This window comes from Mus pahari, chromosome 10, assembly GCF_900095145.1.
Source record: "Mus pahari chromosome 10, PAHARI_EIJ_v1.1, whole genome shotgun sequence".
NCBI lineage: Eukaryota > Metazoa > Chordata > Mammalia > Rodentia > Muridae > Mus > Mus pahari.
Genome location: NC_034599.1, coordinates 31,434,650 through 31,449,406, shown reverse-complemented (window position 1 = coordinate 31,449,406; position 14,757 = coordinate 31,434,650). Strand labels below are relative to the sequence as shown.

At 46.8% G+C, this 14,757-nt stretch overlaps 2 protein-coding genes across 5 annotated transcripts in view; one reads left to right on the top strand and one right to left on the bottom strand.

Annotated features, from left to right (window-relative positions):
- Positions 1-2,387, top strand: part of Pknox2 (PBX/knotted 1 homeobox 2) — a 261,265-nt gene extending 258,878 nt beyond the window's left edge. For all 4 annotated transcript variants that reach the window (XM_021207266.1, XM_021207267.2, XM_029543247.1 and 1 more), the window contains one exon: positions 315-2,387. In XM_021207266.1, coding sequence (XP_021062925.1) covers positions 315-547 — 233 coding nt within the window. In that variant the 3' untranslated portion in view covers positions 548-2,387. The remainder of the gene's footprint in view (positions 1-314) is intronic.
- An 11,568-nt stretch (positions 2,388-13,955) lies between these two features.
- The window catches only part of Fez1 (fasciculation and elongation protein zeta 1), a 53,774-nt gene continuing 52,972 nt past the window's right edge, over positions 13,956-14,757 (bottom strand). Inside the window, exon 10 of the mRNA XM_021207086.2 lies at positions 13,956-14,314. Coding sequence (XP_021062745.1) covers positions 14,298-14,314 — 17 coding nt within the window. The 3' untranslated portion in view covers positions 13,956-14,297. The remainder of the gene's footprint in view (positions 14,315-14,757) is intronic.

Sequence of the window (14,757 nt, the reverse complement as noted above, 5' to 3'; positions counted from 1 at the left end):
ATTTTAATTAATTAGATAGTTAGTTAGTTAATTAATTAAAAAGCACTTCCTATACTTATATAGAGAATGCTGAATATGTAGTAGCCTGGAGTGTTGCTGCCTGGAATGGTGCAGAAGAAGTTAAGCAATGGAGGGATAGAAAGCTTCATGCCAGTGAATTATTTCACTCAGGGTTTGGTGCTCTTACACCTTGTTTTGGTGACAAGGGCCCCCACCATCCCACAAGCCAGCCCATCCACCGCATCCATCACTAAGGTTGCAGGGCCCAAGCCACAGCCCTTGCCTCATCCTAACTTTTGTCCCCTCCCATTCAGGTTCCATCAACTTGGACAACCTGCAGTCCCTGTCTTCAGACAATGCCACCATGGCCATGCAGCAGGCAATGATGGCTGCACATGATGATTCGTTGGATGGGACAGAAGAAGAGGATGAAGATGATATGGAGGAGGAGGAAGAGGAGGAGGAGGAGCTAGAGGAGGAGGCTGATGAGCTACAGACGACGAATGTCAGCGACCTGGGCTTGGAACACAGTGACTCCCTGGAGTAGTTCAGGCAGCCCAGATGGCACTGGTCACCGAGCAGGAAAGGAGTGTCAATCAGGAGGGTTCAGGGTGGGGGGGAGGGGATATGGGCAGGCAGCACTAAGAAAGTTGGGCCCTAGCTTCCCCGAATCATAGCTTGAAGAAATGCAGAGGAGCCACCCTGTTCCTTTCCAACCACCAAGCTTCAGTGAAAACCTAGTCCCCGACCCTCAGACTACAGAGCACTCCATTGCTGGCGCCAGTCAGACAGCCTGTGAAGAAAGACAGCGTGAGAACTGGACTCACTGAATACCAGAGATGACACCTATGGCTCCGCATGGGAAAAGACTTGATTTGTTTACAAGCCACTGCCCTGGGAGGTGGACAGGCGCTGCTTGCAGAGCGAACCTTTGCTAAGGGGCAGACTTGGGAGGGAAGGATGAGAAAGAAGGGATCTAACGTTTTCCCCCAGAAGAATCTGAGCTCCCTTGAAAGACACTCACGGACAGAAAGGAGCCCAAATGCGTAACCAGTGGCCAGAGGAGTAGGAGGGCCTGAGACAACACCACACCCTGCATATCAGAGTGGTACATGGACTGCACAGGGCTCCAAGTTACCCTACCAGGACCCTGTCTCTTGGCACAGCAGCCATGGACTAAGGAGAGGGGGAAGGAAACCAGAGGGACTCCTTCTTCCTCTCTTGGAAATACATTGTCGGCGGGTCCAAACTGAAGAGGTTAAGAACCACTCTACATCTGGGTCAGCTCGAGGACCAAGCAGGTGGCAGAACCTGGATCAGGAGCCATACTAAGATGACTTTGGGGGTCCCAGCAGTCCCTAGGTGATCACATCATAGCTCCTGTCACAATAGGACCATGGTATCTTATTAGATGCTCCTACTCTCAGATGGAGTTCTTCAGAGACCCCAGCCCCCTCCATAAACCTTTCGGGGTTCTTTCCACTCCACAGGTCTTCGTGGTATCCCCCTGCTCCCAAGCTGGCACTACCAGCTTCTGGCCTCCTCCTTCATTCTATTCTCCAGAGAAGGCAGAAGAAACATTGGAAAGGAGCGTTATCCCAATGGGAAGCCAGGGTCTGAAGAAGGTGCTACCGCTCTTACCTTCGGGACTCAACATGGCAGGGGATATAGCGCACAGCTGATCCACACACACCATGATTGGCATCTGCTCCTCCTGTCCCCTCCCACCCTGTGGCTGTGAAAGACAGGACTGACCACACGTGTGTTTTCCGTTGGGTTTAATGTGATGGGTGTGCAGTTTCATTTGTAAGTGTGCATTGGCCATCTCCTTCAGTGCTAGGATGTGAATGGCTATCTGGCTCAACCAGAGGGCACTCTTGCGACCTTCTGAGCCTTCTCCTCCTCTACCTGGTTGGGTGGAGCAAAAGGATAGTCACTTTTCTGAGGTCTCCCGGAAATGAATGTATTTCTCCCCCAAAAGAGCTGATATTTAATGTTTTACTAGGGATTTTTGAGAAACAAATAATCTTATTTATAATCTGGGTGATCCAATCATTTTTTTACTCCCTTTTGATGCCATACCTAGAGGAAAGGCAAGCTTTTTGGAGTGAGACTTTTGCAACCCACAGTGGGATAAAACATTTCCTCTTCTGGTTCATTTTTCTTGTGAAAATACATACATCCACACATAAATTCTTCCACTCAGCACCGTGACAAGCTCCCTTCTTCAGCACGGACATGTGTGCATATGTGCACATGGATACACATGTCTACATCTCCCTCCCAGCCCCATCTGCCTAATGTTACGCAACCTCCTTCTGATGTATCCACCAAACCAGTACTGAATGTGGCCACGAGTTTTCAGTAAACCTTATCACCTACCGAAATACTGATGCACAGTTCTCTCTTCTTGTGACTGCCTTAGAGGTCCCTTAGGGCTTCAGTGGGACTCTGGGCCTGACAGAACCTGGAGGCCCAGCATACACCCCACTGAAATGACCACTCTCAGAAAGTGACGAAGTAGAGGGCTTTTGGAGTGACTTGTTAGCCTGTCTGGGGGGAAGGATGGTTCACTTTGACTTCTGCCTTGTGTGTTGTCTATCTCTAAGAGCATAGAGAGGACAGAGAAAGCTCTGTACTGCCCTCTCCTGACGGCTCTCTGCACTGCAGGTAAGAGCTCACTTACTCAGCCTTCCTCCCATTTAGACCTTTATAGTCTCCCACTGTTGCCCTAGGACTTTATCATCCAAGCTGGTGCTGACACAGCCTGCACTTCTCTCTCAAATGCCTATTGTCCTTTGTCCCACTGGTAGAAAATGCTGGAACCTGAAAAGAGGTGTAGCCTGAGCTGCCGCTTTAACCTTGACACTATGTCTAGGGCAGGGTCTGTCCCAGAATCCCAGAGGTCATCTCTGCACTCTTGAAAGTCAGACCAAGGATACCAAAGGGGTCAAAAGGCTCACAAGATGATATCAAGCCCATCACAGCCTCGCCTCCCCAAACTGGAAAGATGAAGAGCTAAGCATCGTAGACCACATACGTTGTCCTAACCTTCTGATGATGGAAGGCAGGGGGATCAGAAATTCAAGGCCATCCTGGTCATATCACCAGTTAGAACACAGCCTGGAACATGTGAGACCTGTCTCAAAAAAATAAAACATAAAAAGAGAGGATTCAGGGAGACTTTATTATCATCATTTTAAGCAGAAGTTTCCAAGGAACGCACACAAAGTTCAAAAGGACTGAAGATAAATGGCTCAGTACTTGCTGCCCTCACAGGGAGGACCCAAGTTCAGTTCTCAGCACTAACTCCAGTCAGGATAAAATTTCTCTGACCTCTGTAGGTACCAGGCAAGCACATAGTGCATGTAACATGCATAACATGCATGTGGGCACTCACAACATACAAATAAGAAAAGAATATATATATTTATACAATCAAGAAAAGGAAATTCCATGACCAAATTAATTAAGTACCTGGATACTGTTAGCTAAAATAACCAATGTAGTCTAACATTCTTAGCTAAATATATCATATACTGTGTGCACTGAGTATCAGTATAGTCAAGGCTGGGAAAAGCCCTGCAGGAAAGAATCCTGTTTAACTGTTTAGTTGATCCTTATATTCATTTGCTACTCTTTCTGCTTCCTATTTTCAAGTCCCATATATTAAGGATTCTGCAGAGCACACAGCAGGACACGTGACCCAAAGACATTGGACTAACATGGTTCTTCTCCGGCAAAGTTTTCCATCCTGGGTTGCCATCTTTTCAACCATACTCCCAACTCGGAGGGGTCTGTGGTGTGGGTGGCTGTGTTCTCAGGAGGCAGCAAGCGTTTTGTCTGCATAATCCAGATGCTACCCAACCCAAAGAGACGTTCCCTGTGATGACGACAGAAAGGAGATACTGGAGGTGGGGTGGGGTGAATTTCCCTTGGCTCAAAACCAAACTCGGATATTAGGGTCCAAGAAACTTCAGTCTAGCTCCGCCCTTGACTCCCAGTCCACCTCCCAGGAAGACCCTTTCAGGCTTGCAAATCCTGCTGCAGACTAAAAACAAACATCCTCGACCCAGAAGTCCCTGTACTGATTTACATAGGCCTGATGCCGGCAATGACTGGCAGCCTGCAACCTGCTCAGTCTTGATCCTAATGAGCTCATCGTTGTTTCAGTACACACTTGCTAGACCTCCTTTCTTTTTTTTTTTTTTTTTTAAAGATGTATTTATTTATTATATGTAAGTACACTGTAGCTGTCTTCAGACACTCCAGAAGAGGGAGTCAGATCTTGTTACGGGTGGTCGTGAGCCACCATGTGGTTGCTGGGATTTGAACTCAGGACCTTCGGAAGAGCAGTCGGGTGCTCTTACCCACTGAGCCATCTCACCAGCCCTAGACCTCCTCTCTGTCCTGGACTCTGCTCTACACACCAGGAATACAGCTTTGAGCAATGAAGCCCTTCCAGGGAGCTTGCATTCTGAAAGACTGGCTTGGAGCGCAAGCTGATCGCTCTGGGACATTGATCTCTTAACTATCACTCAGAGTTGCCACCAAGAGCTGCTCAGGTCAAGTGTGGTTGGCTCCAACCAGTTGCTTTTAAGATTTTTGCACAAACACAACGTGTCACATCTAAATTTATAAGATTCCTCTTCTCTCCAAAAAGTCAGGCAATTTGGAACCTACATTACCACACGCCTGTGATTGGGGCAACTGAATAACTGCTGCCCCAAGATTCACTCCCCAAGTTATGACACCCTGACTCTTGTTGTAGCCCACCTCTAAGGCTAGGTGAGCTGTGGTTATGCTGGAACTGCCCTTATGTAGCTGGATAGTTATCCGGTCTCTCTTTTCTCTATGATATCTAATTGGGTTAGAGTATTTTAGGTGTTTCAGTGGGTCTGGGTTGGTTTGGTTTAGTGGTGATATCAGAGCATGAACCTAGGGGCTTGAAAATGCTAGGTAAATGCCCTATCACTGAGCTATCTTCCAATTCTCTCTCTCTCTCTCTCTCTCTCTCTCTCTCTCTCTCTCTCTCTCATTCTCGCTCTCTTTAACATATGTGTGTGTGTGTGTGTGTGTGTGTGTGTGTGTGTTTGTACTGAGCTTTATCCCATTTTTTTCTCTGTGTTTCAGTTTTGTTTTTCTTGGTCTCACTAAGGTGCCCAGGCTGGCTCTGAATTTGTTCTATAACACAGTGTGCCTTAAATCTGTGATCCTCTTGCCTTATCATTTCAAGGAGCTGCAATCACAGGGCTATATCAATAGGCCCAGTTTGCTTCATTTTAAGTGTGTGTGTGTGTGGGGGGGGTGTTTCTTGCTATATAGTACAGGCTGGACTGGAACAAGTTATGTATACCAGGCAAGCCCCAAACTCACTGTGCAGTGTAGGCAACCTTTAATTCTTCATCATCCTATCTCAGACTCTAGCGCCGGGATTATGTGCAGAGCTAAATAGGTGTTTTATAAAAAAAAGGAAATATTACTTTAAACCCATTTCTCCATCAAAAATTAGAAAGCAAGATGGTCCAACCGTACTCTGTCTTGGAAACAAAATACTGGAAAAAATATATCGGTGGAAATGCAGATAGCCCTTTGTTGAGGTAAATCTCCAATCCAAATAAGCCCGTGCAATGAAAACACAACTCAATTAATATGAATATAAGCTGTGCACCTAGATTGGGCAGATCTACCACTACACTAATAGTAGATATAGAATATAGATTCCCCAGCTATGAGATCCCTCATAACTTGAGGTTCTCCAGGCCACGTGCTTCTCATTTTCCCTTTCACCTCCTCCTCTTCAGTCTTCCTCTCTCTTTCTTCCTTTCCTCCTTATCCCTAAAACATTTCAGCTCCACCTTCCCTTCCACTTCCCAATCACCCGTTCTAGCCTTTACTTAAGTTAAAATGGGGAGAAGTTTTGCACGAAGTCACCCGAGCAATCCTGGTCCCAGGCAGACCCTCTTGGGGAAGCGGAATTAGCATCAAAATACAAACAGCACCAGGGCAACCCACACAGTCCTTTTCTTATACTCTATATGTACATCACACCCAAATACCTTAGCTCATGTGTCCAACCTGCGATTCGGGCCTTGACTGGGAATCATGAGCTTTGGAGGAACAAAAACTTCCATGACCAGTGTTTCCTCAGGAACATTGCTCATAAAAAATAGACTTCAGGGGCCCTTGAGATGGCTCAGTGGTTAAAGAAACTTACCACTAAGTCTGCCCATCTAAGTTCGATTCCTGGGGCTCACGTGATGGAAAGTGAGAACTGAGATCTTCGAGTTGGCCTCTGACCTCCACGCACATGCTATGGCATATGTGACTCCCACACAAATAAACAAAATATTAAAAACCGATTTCAGAGCTGGGCATAGGCACACACCTGTCATCCAAGCACCTGGAAGATAGGGGCAGAAGGATGGAAGAGTTTGAGCCCAGTTTGGGCTACATAAAGAGACCCCCACCTAAGAAGGGTAAAGGAAGGAGAGAAAGGGGAAGGGAAGGGAAGGAAGGAGTCTTTAGCTCCTCTTTCAAATTCCTTCCCACATAACTTCCTTTCTTCTTCTTTCCATTTAGACTTCAACCTCAACGCCAATTTACCCATTCACTAAGCTTCTTCACTGGCATGTACAGCATCCACCTGTGGTCAAAGGGTAATTCAGTTCTGCAGGACATCACAGGTCAGGGGTTAACTACCAAGAGCCGATAGTGCTGATTGTATCGTGTTGGGTGCTTCTTGGTACCTTATTTCTAGCCCACAAACGAGGCAAGTTTTATTACACTGCTTTCGAGTGTAGCTTCTGCTTTTATATTTCTCAGCCTCTCTCTGGGCCAATCTCATTTAGCCCCTTTGCAAATTAAATGCATCTCATTAAACTGAACCCATTTAGGACAATGCCCTTCAGGTGTGTGCATCTTCGTACATCTTTCATTTTAAGACAAGTGTTTGATTTATTTTCATCTCATTAAACTCTTTAAAATTATGTGCATCTCATTACACTCAGCATACTGAGATGACTTATTTCAGGTGTAGACATTACACCCAGTATTACCAGGCAGGAATATGATTTTGGTTTTTTTTGTTGTTTCATTACAAGCCTTACAATTTATGTACATCTCATTACAATCAGCCATTTAAGACAATTCCCTTCAGTTGTGTGGATCTCATTATACCTTTTCATTTTCTGATTTTTTTCATGTTATTTATTCAGAAGACTCACTTCAGGTGTGTATGTACCACTTCTCCACCCCCCCCCCCACTCCCCTCAAAGGTTGTTTTCTTTATGTATGTGAGTGCACTGTTGCTCTCCTCAGACATACCAGAAGAGGGCACCAGATCCCATTACAGATGGTAATGGGATGGTTGCTGGAAGTTGAACTCAGGACCTCTAGAAGAGCAGTCAGTGCTCTTAACTGCTGAACCATCTCTCCAGCCTGTGCATGTACCACTTCTTCACTCTTTATTCCTGCGCATTTCAGGGTGGTTGTTTACATTGTTGCATTGTAAAATGTTGACTCTCTCAAACTTCTTGAAGGCCAGATATACCATCTTGTGAGCCTCTTATGGTGACACAGACAGGAAGAATGACTGACTTCTCTGGGTTTAATCAGGACTCTGCCAACAATTTCCCTTATTATACAGGGACCATCAAAACCAACTGCCCGGCTGGAGAGATGGCTCAACTCTTAAGAGTACTGACTGCTCTTCCAGAGGTCCTGAGTTCAATTCCCAGCAACCATGGTGGCTCACAACTATCTGTAATGGGGTCTGATGCCCTCTTCTGGTGTGTCTGAAGACAGCAACAGCATTCTCACGTAAAAGTAATTTTAAAAATCTTAAAACAAAACAAAACAACGACTGCCCTTGTCTGCACATTGAGGAGGTAGAAAGTGTCTAAGTTCCCTTTTGGTTGCTACCCATGGAACTGCAGCACTGTAGAGACTGGCTCAATATTTCTTAGCATCTCCTGAAGAAGCAGCCGAGATACCCATGCCACCTGGGGAATTAGATGAGTACTTCAACCCAGCTCCCAACATCAATAGAGCTACATACTTCTACTCTATCCATCCATCCATCCATCCATCCATCCATCCACTGGGAATGGAGCCTGAGCTCTGATCTCTAAGCAGTGTTCAATCACTGAGCATCCTTTAGACTGGAGTGTGTATCAATGGGTACACCTGTTGGAAGGAGGTGAACTAGCTTTGCTGACTTATGATGGAATCTCCCGGATCCCTCCACGCCTGGTAGTTTTTGATATCTCTCCTCTGACCCTGTCCTGGAGATTCACAGCTGGAATGTACCTTAGAATTGCTCGACAGGAGTTTTAGAGTTGAAAATCAAAATATTTTGGAGTCTGAACCAGTAGGTGCACTTTCAACAGCACCTCTGAGATTCACAAAAGAATCCAGTCACGTGGTCCTGAAAATGCTGGATGCTCTCAGCATTGTCCCACCAAGTTTGTGTTTGCAACTCAACAAGAATCTTAGTGAATAAACAAAACCCCAGACAGAGACTTGTGAACCAGTGAACCCACTCACCCATCGCATATAGGAATCCCAGGTCTGCACACTAAACGTTGCGTCTCCTCCCACTCACTGTCCGCTGCATCCCAGGGTCAAGATTGCCCAATCAGTACACAGAGACAGCTCATTCTTCCATGCTCCACCCCAGATGTGAGAGCTCAGGCAGGAGGGGTTAAGTGTGCAGGTGCAGAAATGTTGCCTGATTCTGAGGCTCACCTGCTACAGGAAGCGCTTTCCTGCAGGAAGTCTGTGGTGCTTCTGGTTGGCTTGAATTCATCGTTGGTTTCCAGCTGTTCCACCCAATCCTGACACTGGATCCTAACCCAGGCAGCATTCCCGAGTGACTCTGGGCTGCTTTGCCTCTTTCCTTCTCTGTCACTCCACCTGTCTCCTTGCCAGTGAAAATAGAATCTATTCTCTAAACTCAAAATAACTCAGACTTGACACCCTTCCTCTTCCACCACTTCTTGGGGTGAACCTGCTAAGGAATCAGAATACACCCTCCTCCCGCCTGCTGTTTCATCTCCTCTTCTCCAAACCTGGGGGTCCTGTAGTTCTACAATCAGCTCCAGACCTCCCTGGCCTCTCACTAAGCAGGATTTAATATGGATAGATAGTTGGGGATCTCTGTTCAAATCTGTAATCCCAGCACTTAGGAGGCTGAGGTAGGAGGATCAGTAATTCAATGCCAACCTTTGTTACATAAAAAGTTTGAGGTTAGCCTGGACTACATGAGACCATATCTCAAACAAACAAACCAAACAAACACCACAGAGACAGTGAGATTCTGTGAATTCAAGACCTCTACATAACATGTTCCAGGTCAGCCAGAACTACATAGAAATTAGTTTTTAGGTTGGGAGTGTGACCCAGTGGAAGAGCAAGTGTTTAGTACGGGTGAGACCCTGGGCTCAATCCCAGCATTGAAAGTAAAATTATTTAACCCAACATGTAGTGCTTCTAATATGTGAGTCAAAGGTCAACCTACATTCCTTTTATGAGATAGTCTACCTCCATAAACCTTGGCTTGACCAGAGCCAGCCTTCAGGGCTGAAACCCTTCATCTCTGAAGACTTAGGAGGTGTTTGCCTCCCTGAACGTGCCCTCACCTGTTCCCCACAGTGGCCCTTGGATGAGACGGCACTCAAAGATGTTAGCTGCAGCCTCCCTATGCCTTCCCACAGCAATCTTCCTTTGGGAAGCAGCAAGACAGGACCCATGTTCTCTGAACTTAGGAAACTGCTTTTCATAGATCTCTGCTGAGTTAGGGGTAGTTAGGAGAGGGGAGTCAAGAAGCTGATCTTTGAAGGACAAGCTGCCTGGGATGGAGGAGTGGGCCAGAGCCTTTTGCTGATGGTAGCACAGATGGAAGTTTAAGGTCTGTGTGTGTTGAGTCAAAGTGATGTGGGAGGAACAGACAAGACTTCTCCCCTGACCTATGTAGAAAGCTAACCCCTCTCCCCCTCACTGGGAGATCAAGGCCCAGTACTTTTTTTTGCACTGTCCTGGGCGCGAGGACACAATCAGACTGGAAGATGGAGGAAGAACCAACCTCTGGGAGATTTCAGACAAGCTGGTGTAGAACAGGTGCTCACACAGAAAAGGGAATCATCTGAGGACTGGCCTAGGGCCTGGGGTGGGGGTGGGGGTGGGGGCTGGGGCACTGGCAGACCCAGCAACACTGGTAGTGGAGGGTAATATGATTATGTTCAAGGGAAAGAGAGGACAAAGGATGAAGTGCAAACATGTGCTGGACTGGGATGCAAACACTGCAAACACCTAGCTCCGCACTTCTTGCAACATATGATTCATTTTCCTGTTCTGGGACATGTCGGGGCAGGGACAGTAGGAGAGGAGAAGGGAAGACAGAGAGAAGAGAGAGAGAGAGAGAGAGAGAGAGAGAGAGAGAGAGAGAGAGAGAGAGAGAGAGAGAGAGAAGTGCTTGTGTCCCTGGGGTTTTTTCAGACAAAGCTATTATCGAAATGCCAACCTGCTCCTGCCTGCCCAATTTGCATATTCCACGCTGAGCTCTTGGAAGCAGGATGAATATGCATGAGGACTTGGGTAGAATGTGAGGTTGCCAGGCTGTGGGCTAAGGTGGCTCATTGTTCCTCAGAAGCAAGGCATAAAAAAACCCAAAGCACCTCCCTGGTCAACAGAGTGGCCTGTGCTTCCCCTCCCAAAGGAGAGAAGAGTGCAGACCCCTGGCTCAGACAGTGATGATCCTCTCGGCCTCACAAAGAAATACATATTCAGGCGCCAGCAAGAATGGGAGTGTCTCTTCTCTAAAAGTAGCATATAATTACTCCCCTCTCACGAATGCTAATCTTGGAGGCTGTCTCAGGGATGAGAGTCACTTCTCCTGGCTTCCAGGAAATGAGGCTCCTCTTCCTATTTCTTGCTTTCTGAACAGGAAAAACTGTCATTCTGGGACGCCCTCGCTTTCAACCTCCTACATAGATCCTATAATGTTCTCGGCGACAAGGCTGTGGTGGGAGAGCCTAGGACACGACCGGTGCTCAGCAGTGCAGACGAGATGGTTTCAGTCAAGCACTTGAAGCTTTAAGTTATAACGCATCTTAAGGCACCTGGTTTGTGCTGAGGGTATAGACCAGTTGGAAGAGCATGTCTCTCTTGGCTTGATGCTAAGCATACACATACCTTACAGTAGACGGTCATGCCTACTCACTGACAGTCTACAGCTCCTCATGACCACTGACTGAAGATAGTTCTACTCCACATGTTGTAGTGAGAGTGGAAAGCTCTTATAATTTCACAGAAAATTCCAGCTCGTCCTACAAAACTTAGGGCCAACCAAACACTTGCTATGTTGTTTTTATCCTGAAAGATCACGACTGTCTCCCATCCTAAGACAGGCAGGGAAGGTTGGAGGGATGTCCACCCCACCCCATCCCACCCCATCCTATGCTTCCATACCACATAATTTTTTTTAATATGTATCTATTTTTTTTAAAGATTTATTTATTTATTATATATGTAAGTACACTGTAGCTGTCTTCAGACACTCCAGAAGAGGGCGTCAGATCTTGTTATGGATGGTTATGAGCCACCATGTGGTTGCTGGGATTTGAACTCCGGACCTTTGGAAGAGCAATCGGGTGCTCTTACTCACTGAGCCATCTCACCAGCCCCCATACCACATAATTAAAGGCTGGCCCCCAGCACCATAATGACTTTTCTTCCTGGGACATGATCAGACTAGATTTAGAAAAATCTTTTAATAGAAACACACTTGAGTTCAGGAACCTCCCAGCTACCCGACCACTAACCTATCTATGACAGCTCCTGATAGGTGGGACTCTCCACTACTGATGTACTGTTGAAGACCTAAACTTGGTGTGGGTTTTTGTGATGGAGTGTGATGGGCCCTGAAATTCGGCTCACCATTTGGGCTTCCCTCAACCAGCCCATTTTCTTATGGTTCTCCAGAATGTTGGGGCGAGGCTGAGGAGAGCACTGGCTTCACCTCTTAACACCAGCTGAGCCTTCCTTGGGTTTAGGCTCTATTCAGAGCTCTAGGCACCCTGAGAATTAAAGCAAAGCTTTCCCCATATTTGATGTGAACACCAGCTATGGGGAGGGCCAGGGATTTTGTCTCTCTTGTAGGTGAGGTCAGTACTGCTGGACACCACACCTTGACTCATGGGGACAGAGGGAAGGAAGGGCAGGTAGTACGAAATCTTGAGGGATGGCTTTCACAGTCCCTCCCAGAAAAGGTAAGAAAACAGAAGCACCCTTCTCCCCCTTTCCCTGATAACCTCCTCCTGCAATAAGAGGGTCCCAGACACTTGAGGTTTATTTTTAACCACCATCGGCTTTGATTAGCTTGTCTCCCAGTCGCTTCAGACACCTGCTGGCAGGATAAATTGGGGGAAAAAAAGTGGCTGACCCAGATCCCATAAACCCAAGGCAGGAAGAAAAGCTGGGGGAGGGGGGAGGGGTCCACTAGCTCCCATTTGCTGAAACCGAGGAAAAAAAACTGAAAACAGGCAAAATGTTAAACTTCCCAATGATCTTGTATCACCAGCAAGCTTTGGCATCTATAGCCTTAGAGCTGATGAGTTTCAGGATTGAGGTTATCTTTTGTTTTGTCAAAGACCTAGTGTCAGTATATGGATTCTAATGGTGAGTATGTGTGCTCTGAAGTTTCTTCCACCTTATGTGACATCCCGGGGCAGGGGGTGGTCTATGTATAGCTTGGTGTTATAAACATACATGATGGGGCTGCAGGTACTCTGGTAGCTTTCCTGGTAGAGTAAGGCCCTCCTCCTTTGCCCTTTTCCCCAAAGTTTGCTCCTTTTCTGCTTTAAAAAAAAAAAAAGAAAGAAAGAAAGAAAGAAAGAAAGAGAAAGAAAGAAAGAAAGAAAGAAAGAAAGAAAGAAAGAAAGAAAGAAAGAAAGAAAGAAAGAAAAGCAGAAGCCAGAGAAAACAGTGGCAGAGACCCCACACTGTCTGTCTTCACTGTCACTGTCAGCAGGGTTCATATGGAGAGGCCCAGGTGGTTAAGCAAGCACTATGTCCCCAAAGCATCAGTGAACATCTACTCGGATGAGACCAAAGTGTCAGTCCATCTCTACTATGTCCTAAGTTGCCTCAGGTAAGTTGCTGAGCATCTCTGCTTCATGGCTCTCTCCCCTGAAAACACCAGAAGGTACGAATCCATACCTTCTTGTGACTCTTAGGTTGCTGTGATGTAACACAATGTGTAGAAAATGATAGGGCTGGCGGCCGGCACAGAGTAGCCATGTTTCGAAAGCCAGTTGCATGGGAAGTGCAGTATCACTCAAGGTAGGAGATGAAAGGGGATGGGGTTTAGGCTCTGCTTAGACAGGGTCAGCATCCAGGGTACAAGGGAAGCATTCACCTGCTGGTTAGTGAGGCTGACAGATGCCTACTATCATAGCCAGAGGCTGTATGGAGGAGTCAGCGCCACTGGAAGGAGGAGCAATGTTACAAGATGCTCTTCTCACAGGTCATTGAGGGCAGACAAGAAGTGGTGATAAACCTCAGTGCAGGAAAGAGATGTAGTCTCCCAGGAAGTTGAGGTTAACAAAACTACTTCCCTCCAGCCCCTGTGCTCCAAGGCTGCCAAAATCCAACCTGATACCCCAATAAGAGGCACTGTAGCGTATTGGCACAACCCCGGGAATCTCTATCTCTTCCTAGCCTCAGACTAGCTAGTTTCTACCACACATTTCCAAGCAGTAGAAACTTAGGAGACCACAGATAGCCTCCTTTTGTAGAATAGGCAACCTTGCTACATCACATGACCTCGCCAGTGCCCACCACAGGGCATCAGCACCATGGCTACAGACCAGCATCTGAGGACAGTTGGACATCATTTTCCTAGAGGGTTTGGAACACAGAGCCAATGGACACCACTCTCCAAAAAGCATGAAGAATATTAATTAAATGAAGGTTTATTTCAAAATTAGTCTTAAGAGTATAAGCTGGGTTGAGGGCTGGAGCCAGACTACATAATGAGTGGTGAGGGCACCTGCCTTCCCCAACACAGGTGGAGAGGGAACAGAGTCACCGGCCCTGCGCCCGATCATGCATCCAATGATTACTAGCACTAGAAGCCAACAGCAAAGGATCCCGCGCGCAGTTGCTCATGTTTAATCCAGGTTAAGCTATACACGTTTAAATACACGCCGGAGGTTACGTGGTGTCATGCAATCCCAGCGATGGAATGACTTTCTTGCTCAGTGACCTCCTGCAGTGAGGCTGCTCCAAAGGTGAGGTTAGGTTGGACAGAGCACTGAAACGAGAAGAGGAGAGGGGTCATGCAGGGATCACACTGAGCAGAGAGCTACCCTGAGGACCAGGCAATGACTGCAGCCCTGAGTCATCCCTCCGAGGACAGAAGAGAACGACAGGTGTCTGTTACAATATCAAGCACTGTAGTCTCCACGGCCCATGGATCTAACTCTGTGGCTTTAAGAAAATGCCTTTCCTCAACAACTATCCACCCCCCGGTATACACTGTAGTTGATTGCAGGGAAGCCCTGTACCTCTCCCCTTCTTTCTCTGCTGATTTTGCACTTTTCTCTTTGCTCACCAAGTGTAATCAATAGCAAAGCACTGACAGTTCATAGCAGTAGTGAAATCTGAAATAACTAAGAATTAATCAGGTACTACAGCCATGGATCTGGCTGGGTAGAATCCAACTGGGGATTTCAGTTTCATTCACCTACCCTGTTT